Raw genomic sequence first — 22,226 nt, 5'->3', positions numbered from 1 at the left:
TACATTTATATCCCATCTTTCCTTCAAGGAGCTCAAAGTGGCATACGTGGTTCTCCCCCCTCTACATTTTATCCTTATAACAAGAGGTAGGTTAGGCTGAGGTAATATGACTGACCCAGTAAGCTTCATAGCTGAGTGGGGATATGAACCCAGGTCTCCCAGCTTCTCTGCTATTCCTTCCCAGAGTAGACCCACTGAAGTTAAATAGACATGTCTAACTTAGATTCATTATTTTCAGTGGGTCTACTCTGAGCAGGACTTAGTTGAATTCAATCCATAGGGGTTAGAAATGTTTATGAATGGAAACAGATTTTTAAGATGCTGAATAAGACACCTTTTTAACAATATTTAGATGACTATTTGGGGATGAAGTGTTCATCACTATTTTGCTACTGTTAGGTTAATTTTGTATCAGTTGGTTGTTGTTGTTGTTTAATTAACTAGCTGTATCAGCCATCTTACTCTATGCTTATTCTTTGATGAGGCATGGAAGAAGTATGCCACTATTGCCTTGCAATTATATGAGGGCTGATTTGGGTGTGAGTGTGTGTTCACTCCGTTACTCAACAATCAACTGATTTCTGCCAAGCATGCAAACTGTCTCCATTGAAATGCACTCTGTTTATGTTTGAAATTTGATTGATGTGCAAGTTCTTCCTGTGGTGGAATATTCACACATGCGAGTCATCACTTATTTATTAATTAAAATATTTGTATACCACTATTCATGAAAAAAATCAGAGCAGTTTACAACAATCGTATATATGAAAAGCATGTTCAAATTTAAAATCAAAGACCATCAACAAACTGTTACAGAAAGATATTTTCTCAGTTACCTGCATAAGCTTGGCAGCATAGAAAAGTTTTCAGCAGACTTTAAAGCTTTAAAAAGAAGGGTTAAAACTTGATGCCAAGTCTTTAAGGGAGGCACAAATGTGTACTGGCAATGTGCTTGGTGTAAAACAGAGTTGGGGAACATTTTTGGCTTGATGGGCCAGGCTTGAACTCACAGGCCAAATTGTCAGCCCCAATGTCAGTGGGGTTGCCCACTTGCCAGTCATTATGACATCACATGATTGAAAGGTGGATAGTCCTGCCCGCCTGCCAAAATTCCTTGTGTGGGGGCTCCCAAGCACCCAACAGCCAGCTGGGAACTTAAGCATGAGGGATGTAAGAGATGTTGCTAGTCCTTTGGGAAGCCCCGAGCATAGGGCTGTCAAAGTGTGTCTTTCTCCCCTCCCCATTGGGAGAGTAGAAAGAACCCTGCATTTTACAGATGTTGCTGCTGCCACATAGTCCTTCTCACAGCCAATCTGCAAAAAAGAGGGTTCTTCCCTCTTCCACCCACCCCTGAAGAAACCCTGATTTTTGCAGATCATCTGTAAGAAGGCCTTTTAGTCCCTTGCCTAGCCAGTGCTGTAAAATAAGTGCAGCTATTTCCACCTGCCACGCTGTAGAGGATATGGTATTACAGGTTAACATGTAGCCCTGTCTCATTCTTGCAGGATTAGAGAGCCCATCCCATGTCCTTCGAGCTGATGCAAATCCTTTTGCAAGCTCTGCCTCAACTGTTTGCATCACCTTGGCAGAGCAGCACAGATGTGACAGAAACCTGGAGATTATCTTGTATCCTTGTGGTAAGAGAAACTTTTTAAGCCAGGAGATGCTGTGATCACGACAACTATGGAACCCTCTGCTGATGTAAAATTCACTCTGCTGAGGAAAATGTAGGGGAGGTACTAGACTGAGGAGCAATCCCTGAGTTATTTGATCTTCCAAAAATTTTATTTGTGCACCCAGGTCACATCTACACTACACATTTAAAGGGTATGGCTTCCCATTCCTCCAAAGATTCCTCAGAACTGTAGTTTGTTAAAGGTGCTGGGGATTGTAGTTCTGTGAGGGGTGAACTACAGTTTCCATGATTCTTTGGGGAAAGCTAAATGCAAATGTACTGCCTTCAAGTCGATTCCAACTTATAGCGACCCTATGAATAGGGTTTTCATGAGGCTGAGAGGCAGTGACTGGCCCAAGGCCACCCAGTGAGCTTCATGGGTGTGTGGGGATTCGAACTCTGGTCTCCCAGGTCGTAGTCCAAAACCTTAACCATTACACCACACTGGCTAGGGGCTTTAAATGTATGGTGTGGGTGTGACCCCAGACACTTCCAACTGAAAGAAATTGATTTTCTGAACATTTAAATATATATATATATATTCTATGTCACTTCTGTAGTGCCTCTTAGAAGTTGCTTCAGTAGTGTAGGAGCTGTTTGTTACGTGATTTCTGGACTTTTATATATTCAATTGAATTGAATTGAATTGAATTGACTTTTTAATATATTGGGCTGATATTCAGCTAACCTTTTGCACTAGCTCAAGGATTATTGCTACTGTAAGGGGATTCCTTCCTTCTCCCCCCTGTGCTTGCTCTGCATCATCCTCATATCTGCTCCTGAGGGTTGGGAGAATCTCAAGAACAAATTTGGGAGGCGGGGACGTGCAGTGAGAGGAAAGAGAGAGATAATCTGCAAAGAACCTTGTGCTGATGGAACCTTAGCTTTAGTGTGCATTGAATACAACCCATTATTTTTATTAAGACTTTTTTATATAGGTACATAAAAGTTATGAACAAAACACAAAATGCCAAACAACAACTATCAGATAACCCGAGATCATGTGTTTTAAGAATCGTTATAGATATGGCAGTATGCAGCTAAGCAGACTATTCAGACAATTAAATAGCAAATTTTGAATGTTATTTCTAGAGATACATAAGAATGTAAGAAGATCCCTCCTGCATCAGGCCAGTGGCCCATCTAGTCCAGCATCCTGTTCTCACATTGGCCTCTTCCGGGAAGCCCACAAGCAGGACCTGAGTGAACTAGCACTCTCCCCACTTGTGATTCCCAGCAGCTGGTATTCAGAGGCATACTGCCTCTGACAGTGGAGGTAGGCTATCACAGCTAATAGCCATTGATAGTCTTATGCTCCATGAATATCTAATCCTCTTTTAAAGCCATCCATGTTGGTAACCTGAGGGTATTCTTCCAGAATAATGTGAGATGATAGCTTGGGGGAAAGGGGGTTCCAGTTCACACAGTGAATAAATGAGCTCCAACTAATGTAAAATACCTCGGGTTTCGTTTTTCAACAGGTGCCACACACAAGCAAGCCACACCTCCAACTTACAAGCTTCTGATCCATTACCGTGGTGTGCAATTTCCTGCCAGGCTGCTCCTCTGAGAGCAGTTATAAAGTCCTTATACAGAACCTTGCTATCTTCATCTTCAAAAGCTAACAACAGCAACAGTTTGGGATTGGTTTCAATATTTTAGTAAACAATTTTGGATATTTATTTTTTTTAAATGGTCTCTGGAGAGTTGCCACTGCCACTCACTCACACCACATGTGTGGATAGGTTCCCATAAATCCCAGAACCCCTCCTACATCTTGGGGAAACCATCCTGCACATATGATGAAGTCGGAGTGGGGTAAGATACCACCTGTGTAGTGTTTTCAGAGCAAATTATCTTATTTCTGGAGCCCTCAAAGTGAAATGCATAGATGTACTTTATTTAGGATTGTTGCATACCAGGTGTCTGCCAGAAGGAAGCCACTTTAACTTGATCTGGTTGTTCTTGGTAAACCTTTACACAAAAGAGAAAGTGATTCTTATTCCCATTTAGCAGATGAGGAACTGAAACTGGGAGTTGACTGAGGTCACAAATTGAGTCTGGCTGGGTTTGAAACAAGGTCCAAGCAGCCCCACTGTCTATGCCAGGTGTGGCAAACCTTTGGCCTTCCAGATGTTGCTGAACTACAACTCCCATTATCCCTGGGCATTGACCATGCTTGCTGTGTCTAATGGGAATTGACCTCAGCAACATCTGGAGGGCCATATGTTCACCACACCTGGACTATGCAGTGGATCATTCTGACTCTCATACATCTTTACCGTTTTTTCCTAAGAACCTCATCATCCACACCTTATCATAGAAGATGGTGCCATGACGTATCAGGAATATGAGGCACACATAAGGAGCCGTCGAGATTATGCTCGGATTGCCAAAAAAGATGACTGGGAGAGACAGGTAACCAGCTGGGAAGGGATTTTTTTCTAGGTTGTACACGGATAGTCTAAAGAATATCCAAATGGCCAGGACCTAGATAGTAGAATCATAGAATGATAGAATGGTAGAGTTGGAAGGGACCTATAAGGCCAACCTTCAGCTCAATGCAGGAATCCAACAGAGGGAGAATAAGTGTGAATTTTATCTTTGTACAGTTGGCTAGTTCAGGGATTCCCAAACTGTTGTCTGCAGACCACCAGCAGTCTGCGAGCTTCATTTAGGTGGTCGGTAGCATGTCTGTGGATTTGTGCTTGCAGATGAGAGAAAGTGCATCCATTGCATTCAATATTCATATTGATTTTTAATTGTATTTTTATTGCTTCTTTTATTTCTTATATTGTATATTATTGTATTACCATGTAAATAAAATAGAATATATGAGAAATAAAAGAAGCAATACAAATACAATTAAACACCATACAACTTCTAGCACAGCATATTACAATTGTTACAACAGGCAATTTTCCCTGGGGGGAAAAGTTTGGGAACCACTAGGCTTACACCCCTCTCCATCAGGAAGCAAGAGGCATAGTCAGAGTTCAAAGGCACTTTCCTGCCAGGCAAAAACACTCAAGGAGGGTGCAAAGCAGGGCTCATGAGGGGTGTAGCCTGGGAACAGTCCCGAGGGTCAGATAGAGAGGCATGGAGGGCCACATTCAGACCTCCAGCCTGAGGTTCCCCTCCCTGCCATATGGAAGCCGAGTCACATGAGCTGTGCAGCTTGTGTTGGCCCCTCTTAGCTATGTGGATGACACAGGTACCAGCCTGAGCTGAATAACATAAGTGTACCTTGATACTAGAAACTTGTCTTCCTAACGTGTGTCCTTACAGGCAAGGTGATCTTAGGGATAGACTGGGAGCGGGGTAAATGCAGAACATTACGGGGAAATGGTAAGTAGGTGCCATCTAAGGCAACCGGGAAGAGCCAATAAAAACAAGCATGTGGTAGAGTCCTCCTGGGACTGAACCACATTGAAATGCAGACAGAGAGGCTATGGTTTAATTTGTTGTTATTATTTATTTATTTATTTATTTATTTATTTATTTATTTATTCATACCCCACCTTTTGGCCAGAGGCTCGCAAGGTGGCTTATAAAGAACACAAATATAAAAATACAATATAAAATACATCAATAAAACAATACAATTTACAAAATACAATTTACAAAAGTTAAATAACTGCTCTTAGGCTAACTATGTAAAATTTCTGTGTGCCAGCACTGTAGCTAAGTTAAGCATCATCATGACTGAGTTTCATGCGGCTGCCTAGGATTCATTTCTTCCGTCAGGCTTTCGGGAGTGGTTGCTGCTGCTGTTGTTTGTATAGCACTTGGTTTTATAGGTTGCATGTTGTCTACATTGATATTTAGGTAACAACTTTATAGTTGAGGATATTTTAATGCTGATTATATTTTGCACTTTTAGTGTATTTGTTGGGCTACTTATTTGACAGGAGGTGATCCAGAAATACTATCAATAATAAATAAATAAAATGCTCCCCTCCCCACGCAGCATGACACAAATTCCTTGCCCATAGAAAACCAGTATATCAGGGAAACAAAATTTAGTCTACCTTTCCCCCTAATGTGTTAGGTTTTTGTGTGAAAAGTAAAGTTTTGGGCAGAATTTTAAATGCCTTTTAAATGGTTTGAAAAGCAATAATAATATAAGAGTCCTGCTGGATCAGACCAAAGGCCAATCGAGACCAGAATTCTGTATCCACAGTAGCCAACCAGATGTCCCCCAAAAGCAGGACCTGAGTTCAACAGCACTCTCCCCTTTTGTGATTCCCAGCAACTGGTATTCAGAGGCATACGGCTTCCAACAGTGGAGGTAGAACATAGCCACCATGGTTAGCAACTATGTAGGGTAGGCCCCTCAGTGGTCATTAGACATGATACCTAAATGTAGGAACCTCCATGTTCAGAGGCAGTGTACCTCCCAACACCAGTTGCAGAAGACAAACAAGAGGAGGTCTGTTACCACAAGATGGACTTTTGTCTGATCTTGCAAGGCAATGCTTATGGAGGGTTTGAGGTGCCAAGGCTTCAAAAGTGCCCAAAGCATGATATTGTACTAATATCCATCTTATCAGGAGGTCCGTTCTGCACCATATAGGAGGTGGACTTTTAGTGTTGTGGCACCTATCCTTTGGAATCCCCCCCTTTAAATATTAGACAAGCACCATTTGTGTTACCTTTTCAGCACCTGCTGAATATCTTCCTCTTTCAACAACCCTTTTAAGCAGAGACGTTATCCCAGTCTGTGCCTGTTTTGGAATTGCTTTTTAAAATGTTTTTAAAGCTTTTTTAAAAGGATGTTTATTTTAATATATTTTTAATGACATTCTGTTTTAATATATTTTAAAGCCTGTTTTTAAGATGTTTCAGAGTGTTTTTAGCATTTTGTTTGTCGCCATGGGCTGCTTCTGGGAGGAAGGGCCAGAAATAAATAAACAAGAAAAGTCCAACGTTGCAACATCTTTTCTTTGCTTCTCCTAGGTGGCCTTTGTCCAGAAGAGGTTCCACAAAGACATTTTTCACAATCCTGTCCTGATGCTAAATTTCTGCCCTGAAGTTGGCAATATATCCACTGATTTCCAGACTGTCACTCGGGAAATAGTCTTCCTTATCGACTGGAATGGAAGCATGAGTGGCCTTGGCATTGATGGGATCAAGGTACATGACACACTGAAACTTTGGAAAGTACCTTTAACAGAGTCAGGCCATTGGTTCTACTAGTTGTCCACACTGACTGACAATGGCTTGCCAGATTTTAGGCAGGAGTTTTCCCCCAGTCCTGCCTGACAATGCCAAGGATTGAACCTAGTCTCATTTGTGGGAAATGTTATTGCCCTTCCCCAGGTGGTGAAAGGGCATCTTTGGAAACTTGAGCAAAAAGGGCTTAATGGGTGAGTGAGGCAGGCTGGAGATTTCACACAATGTTGCTTTTGTTTGGCTCTTCAAGTGTTCATTATAATGAACTCAGGTAGGCTATCTCATTATAGTTTGCTCATCAGCAAGAAATCAGTATTACAGATTAAGCAATTCAGCACCAAAAAATAAAAAAGAGATTATTAGATAAAATACCTGGTCCCTTTCAGAAGAGCCGCATAGCAGCGTCCTTTTCAGATGATCGGGTCAAAATGGTTATCTTATAATTTTAAATTTTCCTTTCCATAAGATCTCAGTGAGAACTGAGTGGACATCAGGGTGTATGGTTGTGATGCCTCTGTGTATCTGTAAAATGAAGCTAGTTTTTCCACACCTGATGAGCAACACTTGCAGAATATTTGAAGAAAAATACAGCTGTAATTTCAGCATCTGCCATATTTGTGAAAATTGTGTGAAATATTATGATTACAATGTAAATTAGCAGCACCTTCCCACGCTGTCTCCTGGCAGTGAAGAGAATGTGGTGCTCAATTCAGCGTGTTATGAAATCTTTCTTGCAACGTCGTTCAGGTTCACTTGGGACTAGGGGTGTTGGATAATTGTGATGAAAACAGAAATGGCAGCAGAAATTGCTGATGTTAGCTTATTTTTCCAATGTCCAGAACAGAAATCAGCCCAGCAAATACGATTGGTATTCACTGTTGTTGTTGCTTTCAGTCTACAAATGATATGTAATTGATTACGTTCCCCAATACGCATTGCATTTCCTTAGCACTGAAATGGAGTGGAATAATGATAATGTATTTTACTTTAATGATGTAAGTTAAATAATTTTGCCACAGTGGACAGTAAGGCAAATAAATGTAGTTTTTGCTGGAAGACAAATCGCTGCACAATGGAAACAGTGCTGCATGAAATGAATACAGGGCAGAACACAGGCTGATCGTGTGTGAATGTTGGTTTGGGAAGCTAATAGGAACTTTCTTAAGAAGAGGAAAGACTGGGAGGAGCTTGGAGCTGTGTTTGGTTGGAGCAGCACTGTTGCTTAGAGTTGTCTGCCTTGACATCTTAATTATTGTACTTAACACTTCTGGATTGTTGTGCCTTGAACACCATCTCCTAATTAACCTTCATTATCTGCTTTGTGAAAGCTTCCGAAAGAGAAGTAAACATTGTACAAAAGCATGCAGATTGGATGAAATATATTAGTTGTAGGAGATGCTTCTGTGGAGGTGGAATCAGTCAGTGCACACAAACTCTTGTGGCAAGCTTCCTGCCAAGTAGAGCTCAAAATGCACTTGCAATTAATTGTCAGGTGAGTGGTTTGTCACAGGCACTGATCACAACTTTGCATATCATTGCCCAGTGGTGTCCAACATTTACAGTCAATGTTCATAGCAAACAGGAATGAACATGACATCCACAGGTCAATTTTGCTTTGCACCTGAAAAGGTATTGTAAATTTCACTACTCGGTTTTTCATAAAGAAATTAAAATTTAGCAATGTTCATTTCCAATGCAGTGAGGATGGAATCATATCTGTTACAGGAAATTACCCAAATGTGGTGAATGATGATATTCATGTATTCAACGAGAATTTATGAATGCCTGGAAATAAATATTTCCCCCATTTTTCAGACTTACACAAGTAAATGCTGGCAATCACATTTAGGTGACATACTCACTGGAAAGAAAAATTACATTTTCCCATTTTCACATCCATGTGGTTTGATAGCTAGCAAAATGTATCATCTCTGTAACTGAAGCACTGCATTGAGAAAAAGACATCTTACTGGCATGGTTCATAAGTCACATTAAACCATAGTTAAAATAAACCATGATTTAATGCAGTGATGGGGAATCTCAGGCCCAGAGGTCAAATGTGACCCTCCAGGCCTCACTATCTGGCCCTCAGGACTGTCCACAGCTTGCATACAGTGCCTTGCAAAAGTAATCAGACCCCTGACCAATGCTCTCATATTACTGAATTACAAATGGTACACTGTAATTTTGTTCTGTATGATTTTTTTATTTTGAAACACTGAAACTCAAAATCAATTATTATAAGGTGACATTGATTTTATGTTGGGAAATGTTTGTAAGAAACATAAACAACTGAAACATGTTGCTTGCATAAGTATACAATCCCTGTGCTTGGAAGCTCCCAGTTTACACAGATGAAAGAAATTGACCTGTCGAGGACACAATTACCTTACCATTGGCCTCCACCTGTGAACCATTAAAGTTGCTCTCACACTGGCAGGATAAAACCCCCACTGTTGAAGGATCATTGGTCAGGCTGTGGATCTGAAGGAAAATGAAGACCAAAGAGCATTCCACAGAAGTGAGAGATAATGCAATACAAATGCATAGATTAGGAAAAGGGTACAAACTAATATCCAAGTGTTTGGATATCCCAGTGAGCACAATTGGATCAATAATCAGGAAGTGGAAACTGCATCACACCACCCAGGCACTGCCAAGAAAAGGCCATCCCTCAAAACTCAGTGCTCAAACAAGAAGGAGACTTGTGAGAGAAGCCACAGAGAAGCCAACAATCACTTTGAAGGAGCTACAGAGTTCAGTGGCTGGGAGTGGAGTCATGGTGCACCAGTCAACCATATCAAGAGCTCTGCATAACACTGGCATGTATGGGAGAGTGGCAAGAAAGAAGCTGTTACTAAAAAAGTACCATCTGAAAGCACGTCTGCAGTTTGCCAGAAAGCATGAGAGTGCCCCAGCTGTGATGTGGGAAAAGGTTTTGTGGTCAGATGAGACCAAGATAGAGCTTTTTGGCCAAAATTCAAAGCACTATGTGTGGTGCAAACCTAACACTGCCCATGCTTCAAGACACACCATCCCTACAGTGAAGTATGATGGTGGCAGCATCATGCTGTGGGGATGCTCCTCATCAACACAGACTGGACATCTTGTTAAAATTGAAGGAAGAATGGATGGAGCAAACGACAGGGAAATACTGCAAGAGAACCTGCTTCACTCCAATAAAAAACTGAAGCGTGGGAGGAAATTCATTTTTCAGCAGGACAATGATCCCAAGCACAAGGCCAAAGCAACATTAGAGTGGCTCAAAAACAAAAAGGTGAATGTCCTGCAGTGGCCCAATCAAAGTCTTGATCTCAATCCCATTGAGAATCTGTGGCACTCTTTGAAAATTGCGGTACACAAGCGACGTCCAACCAACCTGAACAACCTGGAGCGAATCTGCCAAGAAGAATGGGCCATAATCCCTCTGACACTGTGTGCAAAGCCAGTACATATCTACCCCAAGAGACTTAAAGCTGTTATTGCAGTGAAAGGTAGCTCTACCAAATGCCTCTGAAAAAGGCAAATTCCATGCTAGCGATAATTAGGAAAGGTATTGAAAATAAAACAGCCGATATCATAATGCCGTTGTATAAATCTGTGGTGCGGCCGCATTTGGAATACTGTGTACAGTTCTGGTCGCCTCATCTCAAAAAGGATATTATAGAGTTGGAAAAGGTTCAGAAGAGGGCAACCAGAATGATCAAGGGGATGGAGCGACTCCCTTATGAGGAAAGGTTGCAGCATTTGGGGCTTTTTAATTTAGAGAAAAGGCGGGTCAGAGGAGACATGATAGAAGTGTATAAAATTATGCATGGCATTGAGAAAGTGGATAGAGAAAAGTTCTTCTCCCTCTCTCATAATACTAGAACTCGTGGACATTCAAAGAAGCTGAATGTTGGAAGATTCAGGACAGACAAAAGGAAGTACTTCTTTACTCAGCGCATAGTCAAACTATGGAATTTGCTCCCACAAGATGCAGTAATGGCCACCAGCTTGGATGGCCTTAAAAGAAGATTAGACAAATTCATGGAGGACAGGGCTATCAATGGCTACTAGCCGTGATGGCTGTGCTCTGCCACCCTAGTCAGAGGCAGCATGCTTCTGAAAACCAGTTGCCGGAAGCCTCAGGAGGGGAGAGTGTTCTTGCACTCGGGTCCTGCTTGCGGGCTTCCCCCAGGCACCTGGTTGGCCACTGTGAGAACAGGATGCTGGACTAGATGGGCCACTGGCCTGATCCAGCAGGCTCTTCTTATGTTCTTATGTTCAAATATTAATTTGTGGGGGTTGAATACTTATGCAAGCAACATGTCTCTGTTTTTATGTTGTTGTTGTTGTTAGATTTATATTCCACCCTTTCTCCCAGTAGGAGCCCATGTTTCTTACAAATATTTCCCAACATAAAACCAGTGTCACCTTATAATAATTGATTTTGAGTGTCAGTGTTTCAAAATAAAACATCATACAGAATGAAATTACAACGTACCATTTGTAATTCAGTAATATGAGAGCATTAGTCAGGGGTCTGAATACTTTTGCAAGGCACTGTATCTCCCCAGCCATGCTTTGCACCCTCCTTGAATGTTTTTGCCTGGCTGAATGTGTCCTTGGACTCTATAATGCCTCTTCCTTGCCTGGGTGGAGGATAGAGAGAGGGGTGTGTGTGTGTGGGGGGGCTCTCTCTCCTACCTCTGACATATAGCCCCTGGAAGACTGTCCAAAAGGGAACAAGGCCCTTGGCCTAAAAATGATTCCCCATCCCTGGATTCAGGGTGCCAAAATCGTGGCTGCTGCACTCCTCCTCTGGTTCTGCTCCAATGCCAGGAAGCAAGCCACTGTCTGGCTTGTTGTGTCGTCCAAACCCAGGTTTGTGGTTTGTTCCCTTGTCCCAAACAAACCACAAGGGGAAAGCCAAGAACAAACCTTGGCTTCTGCTTGTGGTTGTTTGGAGAGAAGCAAACCACAAGTCCAGGTTTGGATGATACAACAAGCCAGACCATGTCTTGTTTCCCAACAGCAACAGGGTATGTGCCCGCAGTTTCAGCAGCTTGCACCAGCATGCTGCTTGTTCATAGTAAACTATGGCTTAAATGTGATGTGCGAACCAGGCCAGTATCTCCTGCAGGAAATGTATTATAGCTGATACTTTTTAAGTGAGATTAATGCACATCCCATTGTTCTTGTGTCATACCTGCTGTTATGAAGTTCTAGAACAGCCTTTCCCAACCTTTGGGTTCCCAGATGTTGCTGGACTACAGTTCCCATCATTCCTAACCATTGGCCATGCTGGCCAGGGTGATGGGAGTTGTAGTCCAACAACATCTGGGGACCCAAAGGTTGGGAAAGGCTGTTCTAGAACGCAGGGAAGTGAAGGGAGAGGGAGGGGCATAGTGTGTCATGAAAAAGCAAGAGGAGGGGGGAAGTCAGTTGGGGACAGTAGACGGGTGAGGAGAAGTTGAGGAGAGATCTGCAGAACAAAAGAAAAGACGAAAAAATTAAAGGTGTCAAGAAGTAGAGCAAGGATGGGGAACTTGTGCCTTTCCAGATGTTGATAGACTCCAAGTCCCTTCAGTTCTAACCAGCATGGCTTACGGCAGTGGCGACTGGTGGCTCCATGTCAGTGGGGTCGTAGAATCCGCTCTGGGTTTTAGTCTGAATTTTCAAGGAGCTCTTCAAGTGTATCAGCACTGGTGGCAAGTAAGAAGGTAGGTAGGTAAGAGGCTGGATGAGGGCCGACTGAAGTTGGTGGGCCAGTGACTCATTCACCCTAATGGTCCACTCTCCTCTGTTAAATCTGAAAGTTCAGACTAAAACCCAGAGCGGATTCCACTGCCCCACTGACATGGAACCATCAGCAGCCCCTGGGCTTGTGGTCAGGGAAGATGGCAATTTTAATCCAACAACATCTACAGGACCACATGTTACTCCCTCCCCCATTCCTGAAGTTGTGGAAGAATGAACATGGGCATAAAAATATAGAGCAATGCCTTAACATCAAGCCAATGTGACAAACAATGGTCAGATTCATGGTGGAGACAAAATGCATTTCAGCCCTCAAGGGGTCTTCCTTGGTGTTCAGCGAATGTGCAACACACAATATTGTCACCAGAAGTTAGTCATTTGGCTCGACTATATAGATAAGGTGAGCTGTCTGTCATATTCATAGGATTACTGTGCACATATTGTGAACCTGGAGATGTATAGGGTGATATAAAGGGTGGTATTTTTCTAGTACGCAATCATATACTTGTATAGAGCAGACTTTCCCAGCCTTTGGGCCCCCGGATGTTGCTGGACTACAACTCCCATCAGCCCCAGCCAGCATGACCAGTAGTCAGGAATTATGGGAACTGTAGTTCAGCAGCATCTGGGGCCCCAAAGGTTGGGAAACGCTGTTCTAGAGCATTCTTCAGACTTCTGATTATCGATGGATGGATGGCATCAGTGAACACGGGCAACAGCACTAACAGACTGAAAACATTTCTTATGACAGGGATGTGGGCTAGCCAACTATTGACAGCTCAACATCCTTGTCATGGATGTCCTCAATGGTGATTTGATGAAACCAGAGTGATTGCTGATACGCCTTTTCTTGTTCTTAGTTAAGAAGTGTGCAACATTATATATGATAGGAACATGAGGGTCATGAAGAACTTGTGATAAACCTTCAGCCATACTGCAATCTCATGGGCTCTGCTTGCCTTCTCTTTACTTCCTGTTGTTTATCTTTCTCTGTCTCTTCCTGCACAGGATGCCCTGTTGGTGGCTGTGAAGAGCCTCCCTCCCTGCACCTTGTTGAATGTGGCTGCTGTTGGCGCCAGCATCAAGCCCGTTTTCACCAACAGCAGGCCCTGCAATAGTGTAAGTATTCTGTCCACCCCTCCAACCCCACAGTTATTAACTAGCTATTAACTAGATCTGGCCAGAACTTTGTGAGTGTGCAGGGATGATACCATCGGTTGTCATCATTGTTTTAACATTTTTTTTTTTTTTTAAAAATTGCAACAAGGTCCCACTTCCTTATATACTGTTTTTAAAAAAAGGTTATATGTATTGTTGCGTGCCACCCCAATCTCCGAGCGGTGAGATTTCCAGGGGTCCCTGCGCTCGCCCTGGGTTTGGTTTCCTTGGGAAGAAGGTCAGCGGAGACTGTGGTGTCTTTATGAAACATGGTTTGTTTATTTATACACATTCCAACCTGAGCTTAGGATAGAGGGGTTCAAGGCATCAGCAGTCCAATATCCAGTTTTCCATCAGTGTTACAGGAGGCATCCTAAAGCCATGGTGCAGAGAGGCAGTCTCTCTGCCTGCCTCCAGTTCCCAGCCATTCTCTTGACACAACCCAACACACAAGCCTCTCCTAGGCCCCAGGAGGGGGGGGAGGCAGCTCTCCTGAAGAGTTTCAATGACAAAAGGATCTTCCTGGCCCATTCACCAGTTGCTGGGCACCTGATAGACCCATTAACAAACCTGGCCACTCTATTAGCTTAACAAAAGAAATTCATCTGACCAGCAGAGCGAGCTTCTCACCCCAAGGCACAGGATTCCAAATTGGAGGCTAGAAGGGGACTCATAGAAATTATCCATTTCATCCCCCAAACTCACAACAGTATATACTTTTACTTTTTATTAACTGTAAGTTGCTTTGAGTGCATATATTTGTATAGAAATGTGACTAACAAATTTAACAAATAAAGAAATTTAATAAATAGATTGTTTTCAGTTAATCATGAAGAAGGAGAAGGGAGAGGGAAAACCCCTGTATGAATATAATAACAGTCCACACACACCCTCAAAAGGTGGGTTGTTGGAGAAAACAATATAAGGAAGAGCTGGAGGGGAAGGTATTGTGGTGTTTCAGGCACGTGAAATGAAAGAAGCCATGGACACGCCACTAACAACTATTGAGATTAGCATTAGTTAAAACTGACCAGATGTCTTCAAATTTATCCTCTGTACACTCACATAGCCAACTCAGACAGGGACAAGGAGTACATCAAACCCTAATCCACTGATGTGTGGAAGACACTTGTATTTTCTTTCCATGGTTGCACTACCAGATGCATAACCATCCTTATTTCACACATGGCAGGTTCCAAATGGGGATATAAAACAGACACATCTTTAAAATACAGAGAAGTCTCCAAAACTAAATTAAAAATTACCAAAACTTCACCCCCAAAGGATCCTATAGCTGGGTAGTTCCACATCATATGAATACAGGACAGGATTTCCGCCCCACATCACCAGCATCTCAAAGAGGAGGATCGTTGGTAATGGAGCCTCTGTGGCACCCAGTAAGAGTGCTTCTGGGTAGGAGTTTAATGGGCAAACAGTGCTGCTCATGCACATTTTGCAATATCTGGATAATGTCATTGTCATAAAAAATGCCAGTCGCCAGCCCATACTTTTTATACATTAGGGGTGGTTTCCAACTTAACTTGTTCTGTCAGCACAAGGATTTCCATCTGTGCAACTGAACTTCCCCTTTTCTCCTGTCCCCCCTCACACACACCCTAAATCTGTTCTGGGGTTTCCCCCCAACCCTCTGGAGCAGATTTGGGGAGGGTGCCAGGCACACAGAGAATTCTGTGCCCAGTTTCAAATGCCAGCTTCTGCAGCATGATTTGGAATTTCAGAATTCATATCGCCCTGCTTATGACCACCAGAACTGAGTGCCCTTCTGACTCACAAACAGGAAGGCAAAAATATTAGGCAAGATGAAACTGCACCGCAGAGGACATGCTTTATCCATGAAAGAGCCCAGAGGTTCATCCCTGGCATCCCCAGGAGCAGGCCTGAGACACATGACATGGTCCCTTATTTCAGTGAGTCCCAAACTTTTTCCTCCTCATGGGCCGTGTAATGATTCCACCCCCATCCACCCCTGTAGCAGTAATCGTAATGCCCTGTGCTAGGTGCTGTATGGTTTTCAATTGTATTTTTATTGGTTCTTTTATTTCTTACATATTGTATTCCATGGAATTCAATTTTTAAATTTATTATTATTATTATTTATTTTTACATTTATACCCTGCCTTTCTTTTATCATAGAACCCAAGGCAGCTTGCATTCAGGCATTGGCCCAACCTGCTTAGCTTCAGCAAGGTGGTAGCCTCATGTGCCTTCCATAGCCTGGGACCAATACAATAACATACAACATAAGTAATAAAATAAGGAATTAAAATACAATTAAAAATTGATAAATGCAATGGATGTACCATCTCTCCTCTTCAACCACAGATCCACAGACATGCCATGGGCTGCCCGAATTAAGCTTGCCAACCACTGGTGGTTCATGGACCACAGTTTGGGAACCTCTGCTTTATTTACTGATGCTGTTTTTCAGATGGCAAGTCTCAGATTGCCTAACAAAGTAATAAAATAAAATCAGAGAAATGATAACGTACATTTCACAATTATACAAAATAATGCAGCAGGGCAATAAAGCAGTAAAAATCAGAAGCAATAAAAGTTTCTAGATTAAAACCAGGTAGTAGATGTGCTAAAAGCCTTAAGCAAACAGAAAGCCTGGAGCCCAACATATATTAGATTTGTTGCTATGTGAGCCTCCTGGGGAAAAGAATTCCGGGGATATGGCTCCACAATTGATAAGGCCCTTGGTGCTATGGTCAGAGGTGGTGGGGTCACAAATGTAGAATTTGACGCCTGGCCCATTTTCCTAGCTAGTTTTTTTGTATGTTTATGGCTATGAAGAGAAACTTGCAAACATGTAGATAATGCGTGGCAACATTTTAGAATCCAGACAGTGAGTAAGCCAGGAGGACTTCCAGTTGGCTTCGGAGTCATTTATCCTTCATGTGTAAGTAGCAGGAGTCGATTAGAGCATGCAAACTGTTTCCACAGCACATTCAGGCAACAGAACCTGGCTCTCTGGAGTGAGCACGCAAGACGGTGTGCCACAGAGTCAGAGGCCACCATGGCCTGTGGTGGGGGAGGTGGAGGGGTTCCTTTACAGCAAGAGGTTTGGCTCAGCCCCTTTGCTGCCTCTATAATCCATTCATCTCTCCTGTCTACAGGAAACCCTCAGGCTGGCCTGTGAATACATTCAGAAACTACGGCCTGATATGGGTGGAACTAACCTCCTAGCTGCTCTGACTTGGATCTTGGGGCAGCCTCTTCACCGTGGGTATCCACGGCAGCTCTTTATTTTTACAGGTGCCAGTGTTGGAAACACAGGCAAGGTCATTGAGCTGGTCAGGAGGCACATGAGCACTGTCAGGTATGAAGTTCTGTGAACTGGTCTTTGACCTTGGCCTATTCAGCTATAGATCTACAGTTCTACCGATGTGCGCAAGATAAATCCCGTCTATAGGCCTGGATAGGGTAAAGTAACCTGTTGTATATTAAAACTTGGAGAATCAGTATCATCCATCACATAAAGGGTGCTGGATCTGGATTGGCCTTTATTATGGACAGAAGCTCTGTACATCTGCTAGCTTCATGATCAGCAAAAATCAGTAATACTTAGCACTTAAATAGCACTTTCAAGTGTTCCAAGCTCTTCACATACAGTAATCTTTGCAGAAATCCTGTAACATTGATTGGTATTGCCATCTTTTTCTGCTCATGCTGTTAACCTCTATGCACGCTAGCTGTCTGCTCCTCCTTTATGGCTTCACCTGCTGATTTTGGCCTGTCATGCAGCTGTTAAAGGCTCAGGGTTTCTGCTTCTAAAACCCCTTCAAAATGTGCATGCTCTGTTTAAATCTATTGTGTAGGGCCATTCCACCAACTATAATCAATTGCTGCAAAACCTTTAGTCTGGGCTCCCCTTCCCCTGCAGTGTTGTGGGAACTCAAAGCAACCCACTCTGTGCTGTATATAAATCTTACATTTAAAGCACATGACCTCCTGCAAAGAATCCTGGGAATTATAGTTTGTTAACTGTGCTGGGAACTGTAGGTCTGTGAGGGGCGCTTTAAATGTATGGTGCATGCGCAGCCTGTGTTGACAATGGGCAGAAGGACTTGTGTGGGAGTAGATGCTTGCGCCTATGAATCAGCGACCTCCAATAACCTCTGTCATGAACCACCCTGTTCAGATCTTATAAGTTCAGGTCTGTGGCTTCCTTTATGGAATCAATCCATCTCTTGTTTGGCCTTCCTCTTTTTCTACTCCATTCTGTTTTTCCCAGCATTATTGTCTTTTCTAGTGAATCATATCTTCTCATGATGTATTCCCGATCTCTATGTATGGATGTGAAAGTTGGACAATGAAAAAAGCGGATAAGAGAAAAATAAACTCATTTGAAATGTGGTGTTGGAGGAGAGCTTTGTGAATACCATGGACCGCAAAAAAAGACAAATAATTGGATGTTAGAACAAATTAGACCAGAACTATTTTTATTTATTTATTTATTAAGTTTATTAGTTGCCCATCTGACTGGCTGTCCAGCCACTCTGGGCGACGTACAAAATAAAAACATACAAATACATTAAAACATTACAAATCTCAACAACAATAATAAAACCTAGCCCACCCCAAAAGCCTGCCTGAAGAGCCAGGTTTTCAAGGCCCGGCAGAAGCTCATCATAGAGGGGGCATGGCGGAGATCATTTGGGAGGGAATTCCACAAAGTGGGGGCCACAATTGTTTTAACTGGTGGGATAGAGAGAAGGCCTTTTGAGGCTGATCTTGTTGAGCGGCATCCCTGGTGCTGTTGGAGGCGCTCCTTCAGATAGACTGGGCCGAAACCGTATAGGGTTTTAAAGGTCAGAACCAACACCATGAATTGGGCCCAGAAAACAACTGGTAACGAGTGCAACTCCTTCAGCACTGGAGTGATATGATCTCGCCAGCGGCTGCCTTTAATCAGGCGAGCCACCGCATTCTGTACCAGTTGCAGCTTCTGGACTGTTTTCAAGGGTAACCCCACGTAGAGCACATTACAGTAGTCTAGGCGAGAGGAGACCAGGGCATGTACCACAGATGGGAGCAGATGGTTGGGAAGGTAGGGGCGCAGCCTCCGTATCAGATGGAGTTGATACAGCGCCGCCTGGCTCACAGCCGAGACCTGAGCCTCCATGGACAGCTGGGAGTCAAGAATGACCCCCAGGCTGCGGACTGGTCTTTCAGGGGCAATTGCACCCCATTGAGCACCAGGTTAACATCCCCCAACCTTCCCTTGTCTCCCACAAACAGTACCTCGGTTTTGTCAGGGTTCAGCTTCAGCTTATTCCTTCCCATCCAGCCACTCACCGACTCCAGGCACATGGATAGGGTTTCTACAGCCAACCTTGGTGAAGATTTGAATGAGAGAGAGAGCTGCGTGTCATCAGCATACTGGTGACACTGCAGCCCAAATCTTCTGATGATAGCCCCCAGCGGCTTTATATAGATGTTGAACAGCATCGGGGAGAGGATGGAGCCCTGTGGCACCCCACAAATGAGAGGCCAAGGATCCGAAACCTCATCCCCCAATGCCACTCTCTGGTACCTACCAGAGAGGAAGGAACGGAACCACTGCAATACAGTGCCCCCTATGCCTAACCTCTTCAGGCGGTCCAAAAAGATACCGTGGTCAACGGTATCAAAAGCCGCTGAGAGATCCAGGAGGATGAGGAAGGTGCATTCGCCCCTATCCAGCACCCTCCTCATATCATCCACCAAGGCGACCAAGGCCGTTTCAGTCCCATGTCCAGGCCTGAAGCCTGATTGAAATGGATCCAGATAATCCGCTTCCTCCAAATGCACTTGCAACTGCTTTGCCACCACCCGTTCAACCGCCTTGCCCAGGAATGGCAGATTTGAGACTGGGCGAAAGTTGTTCAGATCTTGGGGATCCAAGGAGGGCTTCTTTAGAATTGGTTTTATTACTGCCTCCTTGAGAGCTGATGGCATTACTCCCTCTTCCAGGGACGTATTTACCACCATCTTGATGCCCTCGCCCAGTCTGTCCTTGCAGCTCATAATGAGCCACGATGGGCAAGGGTCAAGTAAGCAAGTGGTTGGCTTTAAGGTTGAAAGCACCTTGTCCACTTCATCAGAAGGAAGAAGATGGAACCGATCCCACACCACCGGAGGACCACTGGCCACCTCTGGCTTGCTCACTGTGTCCACAGCGCATGGAATTGCACTCTTAATACGATTGTTTTTCTCCGTAAAGTACTTTGCAAACTCATCACAGGAGACCTTAGCATGTTCCATCAGTTCCGGGGCAACTGGACCAACCAGGCTCCGGACCACTTGGAACAGCCTCCTGGGACAGCACTCTGCGGACGCAATAGAGGCAGCATAAAAATCTTTTTTTGCTGCCCTCATTGCCACATGGTAGGCTGCCACAGCCTCTCTAACCCATGTCCGATTGTCATCAGAACGAGATTTTTGCCACTGGCGCTCTAGCCGTCTCACATCCCACCACAGTGCCGTCTGAGCTCTATTCAGGGGAAGAGGGCATTTTGTTTTTTTTCAATAATTTTTATTCAGATTTTCATAAAACATACAAGACGAAATCATAAAACATTCAAAGACAAAAAACAAAATCAAAAATAGTTAAACAAAAAAAAAAAAAGAAAAAAAAAACAAAAATAAAAAATAAAGAGTAAAATATTGACTTCCCATTTGTCAAAGATCAAATCAGTTATAAGTCTATAATATATAACAATCCTGTCTCTTAAGTCATATTATAAAATCACTTTCCTCCAGTAGTTATCTTACTTAATCATCAAATCTCATAAACATTACTTTATTCTTTCCATAAAAAGTCAAAGAGAGGTTTCAATTCTTTAAGAAATATATCTATCAATTTTTTTTTCCAGATAAGCATATCGATTAATCCATCTCATTACTAATTATGATAATCTTATTGTCATAACCATAGTCAAAATAAACATTTCAATTAATCCATCACATCAGAATCTGTTAGGTTCAGTAATTTCAGTAGCCATTGTTCTATTATCCCTATTAGTTCCATTTTCCATCTTCCATCTTCAGTAGTCTTGTTAAGTCCAGTAATTTCAATATCCAATCTTCCATTATCAGTATTCCATAATAATCTTGCTGTCAAAGCCATAGTCATATAGTAAGAGTCTGATGGGAATTACCTCTATCCCAAATATTTTCTTGCCATCCATTCTGAATAGGTTGCTGAAATACTGCTGTAAAATCATATCTCTGTTCTTTTTTTCAAAATACACTGGGTCATCTCTTGAAAGTTTTTCCATTGTCACATGGCTGCAGTTAATTCCATAGATTTTCTCTATATTGGGCTCCATCACATCATTCCAGTCCAGAAGATTATCCATGCCATTGATAACTTTATCTCTAGAATCTTCATTAATTTCTTCAGAGATAACATTGAGTTCCAAACAATAGATTTTATTTCTAAAGTCCATAGACTCCAAATCTTGTTCCTGTTCCACGTTTGTTCCAATCTCCGGGATCTCCTCTCTCACAGGGACCCCTGTTCCAGTCTCCAGGGTCTCCTCTCTCACAGGGACCCCTGTTCCAGTCTCCAGGGTCTCCTCTCTCACAAGGACCCCTATGTCTTTAATCTCCTGTGTCTCCAAACAATAGATTTTGTTTCTAAAGTCCGTAGACTCCAAATCTTTTTCCTGTTCCACGTTTGTTCCAATCTCCGGGGTCTCCTCTCTCACAGGGACCCCTTCCAGGGTCACCTCTCTCACAGGGACCCCTATATCTTTAATCTCCTGCTTCATTTTACTCAATTCAATTTTCAGCTCCTTACAACCCTGTCGCAGGTTTTGTTTCGTTATCTCAATCTCATCCATTATTTTCTGAAACATAGTTATTTCCAGATTCTCAGCCACTTTCTTAATTGCCATTTTAAAAGAAAAATATAGGAAAACCACTTCTTATTTCAGCAACAATTGGGTTAATACTCCAAACTTGGTGACATCACAGTATAAACAGAGCAGACAGCCTTATCTCTCCATGCTTAAGTAAACAAAATGCAGTTCCCAGGATCGAAACAATTAATGGCGGTCGTCAGGAAACAGATTCGTCAAAATAAAATAGACCAAAAAGAGAGTAGTCTCAGACAATATAATATTCTTCAAAATAAAAATCTGGAATAGAAATCCCTCTTCTGTGTATATCTTTAGAATGCAAATCCAGGACAGCTTTTTGCAACAAAAACAGAGATAAGCTATTAATTAGTGAGTAGCAGAGAGAAGTTATGGCTCCCCAGTGAGATGTCAAAAACCGATCAATCTGGCAAATCTCTTTTAAACAGCAACAATTTAAGTCAAATAAAAGAAAAATATAGAAAGAAGGGTGCTTGCCTGTTAGTGCGTTCTCTCTTAGAAGATAAGATGAACGTTCGCTTTATCAGATAGAGCTTGTTGTTGAAAATCCGTCCCACCTTCGTCGGCTGGACCTCGTCCCATAAATT

General features: G+C 42.8%; 1 protein-coding gene across 7 annotated transcripts in view; it reads left to right on the top strand.

Annotated features, from left to right (window-relative positions):
* The window catches only part of VWA5B2 (von Willebrand factor A domain containing 5B2), an 80,302-nt gene that overhangs the window by 28,934 nt on the left and 29,142 nt on the right, over window positions 1-22,226 (top strand). For all 7 annotated transcript variants that reach the window (XM_061637473.1, XM_061637475.1, XM_061637478.1 and 4 more), the window contains 5 exons: window positions 1,506-1,637; window positions 3,972-4,093; window positions 6,635-6,811; window positions 13,601-13,711; window positions 16,891-17,093. In XM_061637473.1, coding sequence (XP_061493457.1) covers window positions 1,506-1,637; window positions 3,972-4,093; window positions 6,635-6,811; window positions 13,601-13,711; window positions 16,891-17,093 — 745 coding nt within the window. The remainder of the gene's footprint in view (window positions 1-1,505; window positions 1,638-3,971; window positions 4,094-6,634; window positions 6,812-13,600; window positions 13,712-16,890; window positions 17,094-22,226) is intronic.

This window comes from Rhineura floridana, chromosome 7 (assembly GCF_030035675.1).
Source record: "Rhineura floridana isolate rRhiFlo1 chromosome 7, rRhiFlo1.hap2, whole genome shotgun sequence".
NCBI lineage: Eukaryota > Metazoa > Chordata > Lepidosauria > Squamata > Rhineuridae > Rhineura > Rhineura floridana.
Note: the sequence above shows the minus strand (reverse complement) of the source record. Positions and strands in the feature narration are given on the sequence as shown.